Source organism: Glycine soja, chromosome 8 (assembly GCF_004193775.1).
Source record: "Glycine soja cultivar W05 chromosome 8, ASM419377v2, whole genome shotgun sequence".
Taxonomy (NCBI): Eukaryota; Viridiplantae; Streptophyta; class Magnoliopsida; order Fabales; family Fabaceae; genus Glycine; species Glycine soja.
Window position 1 is genome coordinate 24,410,537 of NC_041009.1, and position 14,887 is coordinate 24,425,423.

Here is a 14,887-nt window from a genome sequence, read left to right on the forward strand (position 1 = left end):
AGAAGAAGCTCACCACCATAGGAGGCCATGGATAAGAGCTTAGAGGAAGAAGGAGATGAATGAAGGGAGAGGAAGAGAAGAGCATGAAATTTTGTGCTCAAAAAGAGCTCTGAAATCTGAAGTTTAATATTCAAATGATCAAAGTTGAAAAAAAAGCACACACATGACCTCTATTTATAGCCTAAGTGTTACACAAAATTAGAGGGAAAATTGAATTTCAATTCAAATTTCACTTGAATTTGAAATTGAATTTGTGGAGCCAAATTTTGGAGCCAAAATTTCACTAATTATGATTAGTGAATTTTAGTTATGGTTCAGCCCACTAATCCAAGATCAATTCCAAGATTCTCCACTAAGTGTGCTTAGGTGTCATGAGGCATGTAAAGCATGAAGGACATGCACAAAGTGTGACTATATGATGTGGCAATGGGATGTAGTAAGCAAATGCTCACCTCTCCCTCTAAAATTTAATTTGATTGGGCTTCTACCAATTCAATTAAATTTTATTTCCCAACACACACATCAAATATTCACTTAGTGCATGTGAAATTACAAAACTACCCCTAATACAAAAACTAGTCTAGGTGCCCTAAAATACAAGGGCTGAAAAATCTTATATTTCTAGGGTACCCTACCTACATTATGGAGCCCTAAATACAAGGATCAAATATAATGACATCCTAGTTGTCATACCCTAATTTCGTCTGGGGACCATCCGTTATTGGGATGCGACCCTCGTTTGACCACTTTGAGGTACTTGTCACCCATTGTTAGGCAATTCGTGAAGTTCCGAGACATGCCGAAAGTCAAAAGAAAGCATTGTAGCACAATCCGTGAAGTTTCGTGACATGCCGGAAGTTAAAAGGAAGTGTTAGTGCGCAATCCGTAAGGTTCCGTAACATTCCGGAAGGCAAAAAAAGGGATGATTATGTAATCTTTAAGGTTTTGTAACATTATGGAAAGAAAACAAGTATCGTTACATAATTCGTAAGTTTCCGTAACGTTACGGAAAAAGAATCAGCAAAAAAGGGCAAGTTAGGTGTATTTAGTAAACAGGGGGTGCAAATAGCAACCAGGCCCACTTGGGCCTTCCACGAAGTTCTCCAGAAGGCACCGCAACCTAGCTCGCCTGTGAGAGCTGGGTGGCAAGCTCCTCCCTCATTTTCCTATAAATAGGGGGAGGAGGGAAGAACAAAAATGTTCAACCCTCCTAGTATCTGAGAATCACTTAAAATTAGTGAGAAAAATTGTTTCCATGAAGAAAATTCAAGCCGAGGCGCTTCCATAACGCTTCCAAGACGTTTCCGTGGGTGATTTCGCGAAGATTTTCAACCATTCTTCTTTCGTTCTTTGTTATTCTTCGGTCTTCAACCGGTAAGTTCCTGAAATCGAACTTTTCAATTCATTCTATGTACCCTTAGTGGTCCTCATTTGTTTCGCGTGCTTTTATTTTTATTTCATTTACTTTCCGTACCCACTTTTGACGTGCTTTAGTCATTTATTTAAGTCATTTTCTCTCCTAATCAAAAAATAAAATAAATTTCCACCGATCATTCGTATTGTAACACCTTTTAAATTCTATTAAAATGAAATCCGACCGTTCGGTCATGCTGTAACCACGTTTAAAACCAAAAAGAGGCAAAATAATAATATAATAATCAAAAAATATCTTTTAGTAAAATAATCAAAAAAATCAATCGGACGTTTTTCTTTGGGATTTTTCTTTCTTAATCGAATGGACTAATAACCAAAGTGAAACTAAGGCTAAAATCAATTCATAAATCAAACTTTTGTCATCACCTAAAAAAAGCCATTTTTAAAGGTCCAACGCCTTAAAATGGTCTTTTTCGCCTTTATTGTTTGAACGTAGATTTCTAAAAAGCCTAAAGTCAACACGTAGTTTTATTACCTTTTTTTCAAAAATAACAAGAGATCATTAATGGTCCAATACCTTAATATTTTCTCTCCTTTCAAAAGATTCGAAAGATTATTTAATGGTCCAACGCCTTAAATGACCTTTCATTCAATAAAAAACATATTTTGCAAAAAAGGATAAAAACAATTTAACCAACATTTGGTTCTCAAAGAACTACGTAGGTCTGATTTCCTTATCACAATTGAGGAATACGTAGGAGCAAGGGAAACACCCCCGTCGACCATAAAAAATATAAAAAATATAAAAGGCATAAAAAGACATAAGAACGTGAAAAGGGGAAGATAACATAAATTGAAGTCATATTTGCACATTTGATTAAAGGCTGTTGTTTCTTGTGACGGACGTGTGGGGTGCTAATACCTTCCCCGTGCATAAATACAACTCCCGAACCTTTCACTTAAAGTTCGTAGACCACGTCTTTTCCAGTTTTTCCGACGTTTTCCTCAAATAAACGTTGGTGGCGACTCCGCGAGTATTCCTTTCTTGGAAGACGCACCCGTGAGTCTCACGTCGCCCTCCCGCCGAAGGGTAGGTTGCGACACTAGTCTAATATGTTCAAAGATAATTGGACCCAACCTTGGCCCATGGGCTCAGAAATCTACCCTAAGGTTCATGAGAACCCTAGGGCCTACTTCAGCAACTCTAGCCCAATCCTCTTGGAGTCTCTTGCTCATGGCTCTAGTGACTGGTCCCTTCCTAGGGAGGACTGCATCAGAGAGTGTCAAGTGGACATGCTTAAGCCATTTCCTGACGAATGGTACCACATTGCATTTGAGAGTTGAGGTCAGGTGCATGCATCTTACTGAGCATGATTGATTTGAATTGTGCAAAATTTATGACTAGCTATTAAATGCATGTTGAACTAATGAATTATTGAGTATGATTATGATTATTGATATAGTTTCCTTGCTAATTATTATCATCTGATGCTTGTTGATTTTCTCTTATAATAAACGCACTCTTGCAATTCTGTATCGTGTGGTTGGTACCTATGATGATTGTGGACCTTTGTCTGTAGGAGCAGATGAACAACAGTAGATGATGTGATGGGAGATTCTTTTGTGGGAGTCGTCAAGCCGATGTGATGACATTTGGATTATTTTGGAGGGAGCTGTATTTTGTTTTCAACTCCTCCATAGTTGATACCTTTATTCTATTTTGATTTGGACATGTAAATCACATGCTTAGATACATGTATAAATTAAATTATTTTTGTCATGTGGATGATGTATGATGGTTATGTGTGATGGTTATATACTTATTTAAGTATTTTGTGCGTTGTTTGGTGAATGTATATCGCAAAAAAATTACTCTCGTTTTCATAATCAAATTAATGGAGTTCTCATTTAAAATTGAAATTATGCATTTTAGAGTAGTGACAATGTAGCAACAAGGTGGGTCATTACACGAATGTTTTAAATAAAGGTGAATATGACTTCTATATGTAGGGGTTAGGGTTAGGGTTTGAAGCATTATATTCTGATGTAGCTCCATGTGGAGCTTGTAGGCCTTGGATCTTCTTCATCAATGGATTCCTTTGCTTCTTGAGGTCTGATTGCAGTGGGATGGAGAAGGAGAAAGATGAATGGAGACGCCACTTCAAGTAGAAGATGAGTCTAGAAGAAGCTCATCACCATAGGAAGCCATGGATAAGAGCTTGAAGGTAGAAGAAGATGAATGAGGGGAGAGGAAGAGAAGAGCACGAAATTTAGAGCCTCTAAAGAGGTCTAAACTTTGAAGTGTAATTCTCAAATGATCAAAATTGAAAAAATGCACACACATGACCTCTATTTATAGCCTAAGTGTCACACAAAATTGGAGGGAAATTTGAATTTCTATTCAAATTTCCCTTGAATTTGAAATTGAATTTGTGGAGCCAAATTTTGGAGCCAAAATTTCACTAATTATGATTAGTGAATTTTAGCTATGGTTCAGCCCACTAATCCAAGATCAAGTCCAAGATTCTCCACTAAGTGTGCTTAGGTGTCATGAGGCATGTAAAGCATGAAGGACATGCACAAAGTGTGACTATATGATGTGGCAATAGGGTGTAGCAAGCAAATGCTCACCTCCCCCTCTAAAATTTAATTGGATTGGGCTTCTCCCAATTCAATTAAATTTATTTCTCAACACACACATCAAATATTCACTTAATGCATGTGAAATTACAAAACTACCCCTAATACAAAAACTAGTCTAAGTGTCCTAAAATACAAGGGCTGAAAAATCCTACATTTCTAGGGTATCCTACCTACATTATGGAGCCCTAAATACAAGGACCAAATATAATGACATCCTAATCTAATATGTATAAAGATAATTAGACCCAACCTTGGCTCATGGGCTCAGAAATCTACCCCAAGGTTCATAAGAACCCTAGGGCCTTTTTCAGTAGCTCTAGCCCAATCCTCTTGGAGCCTCTTGCTCATGGCTCTAGTAACTGGTCCTTTCCTAGGGAGGATTGCATCATATTCCCTGGCATAAAGTAAAAGTGTCTCTGATGTACTAACGAAAAACATTGGATTCCCTGATCTAAGGTTAGGGTTAGGATTATGGTTTAGGGTTTAGGGTTATATTAGGGTTAGGTTTTGCGGTGTAGGCTTAGGGTCCAGGTCAAGAATTAGGGTTTATGACCTAAGGTTAGGTTTAGGGTTAGGGTTTGAAGCATTGGATTCCCTAATGCACTAACGTAAAGCAAAAGTGTCTTTGACACACTGACGCAAAGCGAAAGTGTCTCTAACACACTGATGTAAAGCATTGGATTCCCTGACCTAGGGTTAGGGTTAGAGTTTATGTTTAGTTATTATATTGGGGTCAAGAATTAGGGTTTAAAACCTAATGTTAGGTTTAGGGTTAAGGATTTGAAGCATTGGATTCCATGACATAAAGTAAAGCAAAAATGTCTCTAACGCATTGGTGTAAATTAAAAGTGTCTCTGACCTAGGGTTAGGGTTAGTGGTCATGGTTTAGTCAATATATTAGGGTTAGGGTTTGTGCGACAACCATAAGGATCGAGGTCTAGAATTAGGGTTAGGGTTAGGGGTCAGACTTTGTAAAAGTGGTACATAATTAGAGTTTAGTTTAGGTTTCATTGTTTAGTATATCATGTATTATATAGCTTAACAGAAATGATTGTGTGCATTTTTTATAACAAGAAAAATCAATTTTATCTTAAAAGAAATCTATCCCTAAGGGAAACTTTTGGCACTTAGACTGTTATGTGTATCAGCTACTTTGGTTAAAATAATATTTCATTCTCGTCGTTTTCATGTCAATGAAATCATTAAGACAACTTTTGGGTCTCGATTTAGCCATAAAACACATTAACGAAGTGAACAAAAACAAGAAAAAATCACCGAAACTTCAAGATTTTAATCCATGACGGCAATTTTTGACACTTAGATTTTTATGTGAATCATTTATTTTGGTTAAATAATATTTCATTCTTGTAATTTTCATGTCAATGAATCCACTAAGACAACATCGAAATCTATTTATGCATACATCCAAAGTATGCTCATACCTTCGTTTGCATCCTTTCACCAAACTACTACCGGTAGTTCTTCATCCAATCAACCTAATACTAATGACTTCGTCCAGGAAGAGCAACCTGTTATTCCTAATGAACAACTTCAACCACAAGAACATATACGAGTATGTAAAAAACCGACAAGAAACAAACAACCTCCCAGATGTGGAACTGCTGGACACAGACGACATTAATTGTCCTTATTAATTATGTTCGATTATGATGATTGTCAATTTTCCCTTGTTAATTGATTGAACACTAAACAATGCATTAATTGATCGAGCACTGCATTTTACTTAGACGAATTGACTGAACATTGTTTTTATCGAGACGATTTGACCTCACATTGCTTTTTCCCAAACGATGTGACTGAACAATGCTTTTTAAGAGACGATTTGCCTAGACATTGTTTTTTTGAATTGCGCAAACCAACTGTAATTAATTAAGATGCAATCTAAACCGTTTATATTTTTTGTGCAATCTCAGTCATTGGTATGAGTCACGGGAGAACACTCAATCACCCAATATTTATAGCAATAAGGGTTAGATGTAACTCAACACATTTGTCTGATATTCACCATATTGCTTAAAACATGGAGAGTGTATCCGCTCTTATGTGTTGCGATGGTGACACGATTCCATCATATGAAGGGATAATGTTTGAATGTCCTAGTGATCCTAAAGTCATCACAATAAGTGAGGACATGTCACTTGATGCCTTAAGGAAAACAATTTTTTACGCCAACGAAGGTTACAAAATTTTACTTGATCTTTTTTACCATCAACCAATCTATGTAGGTGATGATTGTGTTGAATACGACTATATGGAGCTCAAACACGACAATGATGTGGGAAAAATATTTTTTATCTATTCAGAATTTAGTATCAAAGGTCTAATTGAGTTAAATGCAACTTTTGAGCGTTCTCTAGATGAAATCATTGCCCTAATGCACAAACCAAGGAAACCAAGAACAACTGCTAAGATCATTGCTCTGATGGTGATGATTATGTGTAGTCATTGCCCAAACTAGTTGTTACTACTTTTTTAGAATAAACTTGCAATTCGTTGTTAGAATTCTATTGTTACCTTTTTTTAAGATGATCTATTTTAATCGTATTAGTCCCAGAGGATTATGACATTTACCTAAGTTTTTTCTTCTTCTTCAATCATGCAAAATAGCACTATATCCACAATTTTTTAAAATGAAAATAAAATGAAAAAATTAAAACTATTGTGTTGGATCAAGTGGCCTCGGAATAATTAAGAAGGGGGGTTGAATTAATTATGAACGTGTCTTGACTAATTAAAAATTTATCCTTCTTAATGTTACTAGATTCAATTAGGCTTTACTACTAAGTTATGAGAAAGTAAAGAACAGAAACAATAACTTAGACAAAAGTAAAGCGGAAATAAAAAGTGCACAGCGGAAAAATAAAGAGTGTAGGGATGAAAAAGCAAACACAAGATTTATACTAGTTCGACCACAACCCGTGCCTACGTCCAGTCCCCAAGCAACCACCGGTTCTTGAGATTTCCAATAACCTTGTAAAATCCTTTACAAGCAAAGATTTGTTCTCTTTGAACAACCAAGTGGATGTACGCTCCACTTGAACTGATCCACAACAGATGTACCCTCTCTTGTTCTCAGTATTACAACCCAAGTAGATGTACGCTCTACTTGTACCACAAAGGATGTACGCTCCAATGTGTTAAGACAAAGAATTCTTATGCGGTTAGTCCCTTGAATCTTTGTAAGGGGAAATAAAAGATATCTCAGGCGGTTAGTTCTTTGAAATCTTTTGTTCAAAGGGAAGAGGAAGAATCAAAAGAATTCTCAGACGGTTAGTCCTTTGAATCTTTTGGCAAGAGGAAGAAGGAAGAATCAAAAGAATTCTCAGGCGGTTAGTCCTTTGAATCTTTTGGCAAGAGGGAAAAGGAAGAAAAGATAGCACACTTTTGTTTTTTTGCAGAATTTCCACTTGCAGAAAAACAAAGTTTTGAAACCGAAGTTTAGAAAGCTTTTTGGCAAGAGTTTTTGCAAAGAAAGACAATGGGCAATGGTCAAAAAAGATTTGAAAGAGATATGTGCTTTTGGATGCTTGTAAAATGCGTGCCAAGGTCTTGCTTTTATAGACTCTTCATGTCTGGTCAATAAAATCATTGGAAGAATTATGACTTTTGAGAAAATCATGTTAAGAGTTATAACTTTTAACTTTTTCTTCAAAACTATTCACTGGTAATCGATTACCACAATGGTATAATTGATTATACAATGTATTTTATGAAAAGTTGTGACTCTTCACAATTGGATTTGAATTCCAACGTTCAGATTCACTTGTAATCGATTACTAATATAGTGTAATCGATTATACTATTTGAAAATCATTTTGGAACGTTACAAATCATTTGAAAACATTTTAAAAACCAGTCTAGTCACTGGTAATCGATTACTGTCAATTGGTAATCGATTATCAGAGAGTAATCACTCTAGTAACTTTAGAAAATTCTTTTGTAAAACAAAACTTTGCTATTTGATTTTTGAAAAAATCTTTTAAAACTTATCCTATATGAAGTCTTGACTTGTTGCTTCTTGATTTCTTCTCTTTAATCTTGGATTGGATTCTTCATGCTTGATCTTGAATTCTTGAATCAATCTTGAATCAATCACTTGGGCTTTTGGCATCATCAAAATTGCTTGGTTCATCATCATGAAGCTTGCTTCTACATATTGTATGGTTGAAATATATTTTTCTAGAGTGGATTTCCATTTTCTTTTCATTTCCATTTTTTAAAAATATTTTAATCTTTCTATAAAAGATTAAAATTAATTTATTGTTAATAAAATTTATATTTAACCCACAATGTATATTCATGGACTACACTAAAATTTGATCGATAAAACATGAACAATTGTTTATTTTTTTCGTCTTCTTCAATCTAGTGCAAAAAAGTCACCTATTCTAAATAAACTTTCTTTATTTATCTAAGTTTTTTTTTTTTTGTCTTCTTCAATCTAAATAAATTCGATTTCATCTTTTTTTTTTCTTTTTCTAAGATACGTTGAATTTCAAATTATGCCACCTATTCTAAATGTTTCATTTAAGGATTAATTATTTTTTAAAATTAATATTTGATAAAAATGGATTAAAAGTGTTTTCGTTAAAATAAATTAATTTAAAAGAAAGGTTTCAAAATGTTTTAAACAAAAAAATTAATATAAAATTAACTAACACCATATGCAAAATAATTTTTTTTTATAAATTAATATATATAAATTTATAAAAAAGCATAAGAAAAAAATTTAAAACAAATAAAAAGATAAGAATATTTTTTCATGACCATGTTAAAAAAAAAAAGAAACAAATGAATGTTTAGAAGTCGGTTCGTGTTCTAAAAAAATGGCAGATAAAAAATCGATTCTTGGAGAACCAATTTCTTAACTATGAAAAAAAAAAGGTGAGACCATGAATAGTAATTTATATTATTGATGTAAATCATTTTTAAGGTGTATTATTTGAATACTTTTTTATTTTATTTGTATTGTTTGGGTGAAAAATTCCTCCCAAAGGGTCATATTAGATGTATACAATATAGCACATGGGAATAAAAAAATAATTAAAAAATAAGTAAAAAAAATAGAACGAATTTCAGCATATGATGATAAATAAAATTGTTTCTGTAGGACTTAATACTAGAGATGTGGTAGATTCTTTAATAAATCATCTCTATGTCAATGTTCGAACTTGATGGGTTCGTTTTTTTTTTTTTATCAAAATAAATAAAGTATATCTTAATTTTAGTCCCAAATACTTTATAACCATTATTATCATATGATGCCTCACCTGCCCTAGAACATTCACCTCCATCCACACCACACACACAAAAAAAAAAAAAAAAACCCACAAATTAAATAAACAAATAAAGTAAAAAAAAAAAGAAAAAATCAGGCAAAAACGCACAAGCATCTTTGTTCAAAACTTTGTCCGCAACAGGGAGCGATTTGAATCTGACTCTGACGTTCTCCTCAATGTAGATGGTGCCGAAGCCTCCCTCGCCGAGGATGTTAGTCACCACAAAAGCTCTTGGTTATTGTCTCCAACTTGTAGAGCGGGAACGCAATCACGTGCGTGTAGAGCAGTGTGTTGCTTCTATTGTTACCGGACGGTGTGGAATAGGATTGCGCTGACAGCGTTCCGTATCTTCCACTTGAAACACAAATCTAGAAAGATTATGGAGAAGCAGAGGAACTGCGGTGTGTCGTGGACCGTGGTTGGTGGCGATGTAGGACTACTGTCGTTGCTGGCGAGGTAGGAGGCACGTGGATGGTGACGATTGGCAAGGTAACATCGAGAATGGAATGAAGGCTACCAGTTACAAGATTAGAAAATTAGGAATTAAATTAAGAAGATTAAGGATAAGGTGGTCTTTTTATAAACTAAAAAAATAAAAAAATTTACTATAAAATCCTCATGCTTGAATGGTAAAATAAAAAATTCAAATTTGATTGGTTGAAAATATAATTCACATGATATTTCATCACTAAACAATACATAAATTATATAGGTAAGACTTATTTTAAAATTATTACATTGAAGTAACCATCAATTCAAATTCAACCTTGAAAGACATTTTTTTCTCATTAATCCAACATCATCAATAAAACAAAACGGAAAATGTATTCTTTGCAGAGGTCAGAAGATATTCAACCATTGCAAAATTCTTCAAAACGTCAATTGATTTTTTTTTAAAAAAAAAAAAAAAGACTTGGGACAAACAACCTTACAACCCCTTTAATCCCATATGCAAGAATGATTTTGCTATAGAACGGCATAACTTGAGACTGCGGCCTCACTTGTAGTTTCCAAAATACCACACCTGACTCGACCTTCGACACTGTCGAAGAAGCCCCTAAGCAGTAGCGCTTATGGCAGAGATAGATATTTTGTCGAAGCCTCTTGGGTTGGGCATTTTGATGTTGAATACTTGTAACACACAGGACATAGAACACAAAACATTCTTTACAATCTTTTCTTTTTTACTTCCAAAGTTATACTACATGCCCATCACATGAAAGTGAATAAACATATTTCAATTAAATTTGCTTCTAAAAAAATCCAATTAATTTTGCAAAGAAACTAATTCCCCAAACTGAATAACCAATATTATCAGAGACAAGAATTCTACCCCTTTCGCAGAATTCTAGCAATCAGGAACAAGAACTAAATGTGTTTTGCTTAATATCTAAGGTTGTACAATTTTTGATAAATCTTAATCCAAAACACACATTTAAGATGTGTAACAAGAAGGATGAAGAAGTTCAGAGGTGGAATGCTTGAACACGGCACAATTCTAATTTTCCTTTGAGTGTTTGATGGGTGTGTCTTAGTCTGTTAAGCTAATCGATCTTAATTTAAGGAATTTAAGCAGCCCGATAGGAAACCACTCCGGGGAAGGAAGCTCCGTTCATTCGAAACAGCATATGACTGAACTTTTGAGAACATTGTGATCCGAAAGCAACCACCAGGTTGGGCTATCTAACCGTTTGGGAGCTGCAAGTGAGAGAGAGACCCTTTCCCTTCTCTCTCGCTTTCCTTTAATGCTTCTGACCCTTTGTGTGTGTCTTCTCTTGCACAAAACCTTTCCGTGTCATAATCACAACTCTCTGATCCCCTCCTTCATCTTCTCCTCTTCCTCCAAAACGCTTCCTCTTCACCATATGCTCAACTATGCCTCCAATGGCACAACCTGGCTGCCAGATCCCATGGCCTCATGATTCTCTCTCCCAGCTAGTCCCACAAGATCAAGATGTGAGACGCTTTGTGAGAGATCTGATCTGAATGTATGAGACGATGAGAGGTGGGGTGGGGTGGACCATGTGTGGGAAGGGGTAGGATTGGAAAGAGTTAAAATTTTAATTTTTTTTAAATGTTTATTTAAATGAATAGTTTATAGTAATCTCATTGACAGGTGTTAAATTTTCAATGGATCGGAAGATGATTCAGACACTCTTTACTTCGGACGTTTTAGCATTTCTCATTTCTTTCACTAGAAATTTGCCACTACCATAAACTCTTAAAGAGAATAAAGGACATACTCCCCTAACTCAAACTATACACGACTGAATAGACTTAAGAACAAGGAAGGTTGCTCAGTTCCAAACCTTGGACAGTTCATGAATTCTTGTTAAGTAAGAAGAATTGAGTTTGCCATTGGAAAGGGAAACAAAATTGGGTAGAAGATCTTACACAAGGCATTAAATGGGAGAGTATAGCATAAGGATGCTTTTCCTTCTTCCTGTTTTCAATTTTACTAACACAGACACACAGATTAACTGTGACAGTGAGAATGATTTTCCTTCTTCCTGTTCTCAATTTTACTAACACAGACACACAGATTAACTGTGACAGTGAGAATGGTTTTTCTTATTCCTGTTTTCAATTTTACTAACACAGAGACACAGATTAACCATGACAGTGGACAGCTTTTAAGGATTCATAAGTTGTAGACTCATTGGGGTAAAAATCCAGTGATTAGAAATCTTTATTAGGAGTTGAAAATTTCTCCCATACTTGTGTTTGGTTCAAAGAAAAGAAGGAAAGAGGAGGAAACAAGAGGAGTCAATCACAACACCACACAAATTATAACCTCCAACATAGAATTAACGATTAGTTCCTTTCAAATTATCATCAATGCTATTCCTATCCAAGATATTATGCAGAAAATTATCATTAATCAAACAGTGGTATACATTAAACCACGTTCCCACTAAAAACTCATGTTTTTGAGACTAATGTACCATCACAAATACTGATTCATGAATCAAATTTTCACCATAACAGATATCATTGAAAAATCAAAAGAAAACCAGTAGTAGATTCACATTCACATTTATATATCAGCATTTACAACAAAAACTAAGTAACTACCAAAGTTATTCATGCCCTGTCTTGTCCATATAGTAAATGGCAAGACTCTTTTTTTTATTAGTACATTGAGATAAAAGCAAAACGGAAGAAAGAAAAAGACAAACTACAATACCAGGAATTCAACTCCCAGGGCATCTGCCATTAAGAGAGGCTTCAAATCCTGTGGGGGAGACTCAACCAGCTGAAAACCCACCCCAGAGTTCAGCCCAAGTTTAGCCATCTTGTCCACGCACTGATTTCCCTCCCAGAGAAAACGACGAACCTGCAGGTTCCAAGGCCTACTTGCTAGTTACTTAACACAAGCGATAATAGCAGCATAACGGTGAAAACACACAAAAGGTTGTGTGATGAGGGAGATGTCATTGCTGGAGTCGGAAACAGAAATGCAGACCACCTCTTGGAACCCCAAATCCCAGGCCAGCAATGATCCCCTAACAAGAGCAAGGAGTTCCCAATGTCACCATAGAAGCCTTGAAACCACTTACATAATTTAAGATAAATCAAAATAAGCAAATGCGGTATACCTTAATTTTTATATGGCAAAACCAAGCTTGGAACATAATCATGAGAGAGAAATGAAAACTTGTAGGAATCAAAATCTTGAATTCGGTCTATTCTATTATCTCTCAGATTATAAAAAACAAACTCAGAACCTTCATCGTTTGCCAGCAACAGAACGTCTTCGTTTTCAGACATACACAAAGGTGTCACAAATCTATAATAAGGTGGACAGCCATGATTACGAAAATGTTCATAACTTACATTCAGTAATCGAGTCCAAGACCTTTCAACTCCAAATTCCCTCGTCAGCCAAACAACAAAATGGGTTCTTCTCTGATCATGAGAAAGACACAGGCAACCCTTCAAAACCCCAAGACAAGGCTCAACAACAGGAACTTCAGAAAGACCATCAGGCATCAACACATATCCATATGTCTCTTTCTTCAGATCATACGAAAAAATCACTAACTCATTGATAGCAACGGTTTCCCATTGGTAATCAGAACCTGGCCTGCGAAGCGCTAGCCAGTTAACAGTGTCATCCACAAATTGTCCACAAAGTTGTTGTTTTAGAATGGGAAAAGCAGGGCAAGTTAAAATCTTTCTCCAACAAGGGTCACCCAAGCAGCGAACTCTAACCTCCCTTTGCTGTGATTTACCATACAAGAGAATTACCACAACCTTATAAGTGTCACTCAAATCATCATATCCAAACCCAAACTTTGTGTACTCACAAGCACGACGATAATTCACAACTTTACAATCGTTTGAATGGAGACGTAAGCGCGGAAAATCTTCGGACATGATCCTTGTGGCCGGGTTCCAAATCCGGATGCGGTATTCTTCGAATCCATCTTTGTGAGAAGAATCAAACAAGCAAACCAACCCATTGCAGACACCGAAGACGAAGTTGTAGTACTTGAATCGGTGGCAACCATCGATGACAGTGGATGATGGGTTCTCAAGTAAACGGCGAATAGAGCAGGGTGTGAAACAGGTTACGCATTCGTAATTATCGAAAGTTAACAGGACATGGGTGTTCTTGGGTAGCCTTTGAAGGTGCAATTTGATGAATGAAGGGTGGAAAATGAGGGAATACCAAGCCTTGGAAACGCACCTGAATCGCATTAGAGGCTTCACTGGAAGCCATGACAGGATTTCGACTATGAGTTCCTGAGGGAGAACTGGAGAAGCAGCAGCAGCCATTGTTCTTCCAAAACCCTAGCGGAACGATACCTACGCTGCCTGAATTGTTCAAAATGGTCTTCTTGACTGTCACAAACCCACCCACTTTTTCATTTTCCAAATGGTTCCTTTTTTTTTTTTTCTTTTCTTTTCTTTTCTTTTCTTTGAAGTCCTTAACCCTTTGCTTGAGTATAAAAGAGACGAAATGAGGAGTAATTTTTAAGAAATAAAAGTGGATTTCACATTTTTTTTAATTCATATATTTTTTTCCCTCTTTTCTTCCATTCTCTTCTACATAATCACAGACACACCATGAGCATCTTCTTGCGTGGCTTGGCGACCCATGTTATGCCACCTGTGTACAACAAAATTTGATAGTTACAATAATTGTAATAAAATAATTTATATTAAAAAATGTCAAATGATATATATATCCTCATTTTTAAAAACAATTTACTTATTTTTAATTAGATAATGTTAAATGAAATTTTTATCCTTATTTAAATAATTGGATAATCTTAATCACATTTTCTTTATAAGTGTGGAGTAAGAGTGACAAAATGGATTTAATCCGACCAGTTAATCCATCAATCAACTTTTTTTTTTGAGTTATACGGAGATTTTCAACCTGTCAATCCACTTTAATCCACTCCATTTTTTACTCATCAAAAAATCGGACGGACCAACTTGTTAACATTTTTTTTAATATTTATTTTGATATTTTATACATATATTATTAATTTTTATTTTATTTATTTTTTCTCTAAATAAATAATTATTCGAAATTTAATGTAATACATTCAATTTTT

At 35.2% G+C, this 14,887-nt stretch overlaps 1 protein-coding gene across 1 annotated transcript; it reads right to left on the reverse strand.

Annotated features, from left to right (window-relative positions):
- Positions 1-12,277: 12,277 nt before the first annotated feature.
- On the reverse strand, positions 12,278-14,256 carry LOC114422849 (F-box/kelch-repeat protein At3g23880-like). Its single transcript, XM_028389394.1, has 2 exons — positions 12,917-14,256; positions 12,278-12,823 (listed from the first exon to the last, which is right to left on the reverse strand). The coding sequence occupies exon 1, from the start codon at positions 14,097-14,099 to the stop codon at positions 12,918-12,920; it is 1,182 nt and encodes a 393-aa protein (XP_028245195.1). The 5' UTR covers positions 14,100-14,256; the 3' UTR covers positions 12,278-12,823; position 12,917.
- Positions 14,257-14,887: the final 631 nt, after the last annotated feature.

Bases quoted from the DNA above. Each gene is read 5' to 3' on its own strand.
- LOC114422849 (XM_028389394.1), bottom strand. From the start codon at position 14,099: ATGGCTGCTGCTGCTTCTCCAGTTCTCCCTCAGGAACTCATAGTCGAA.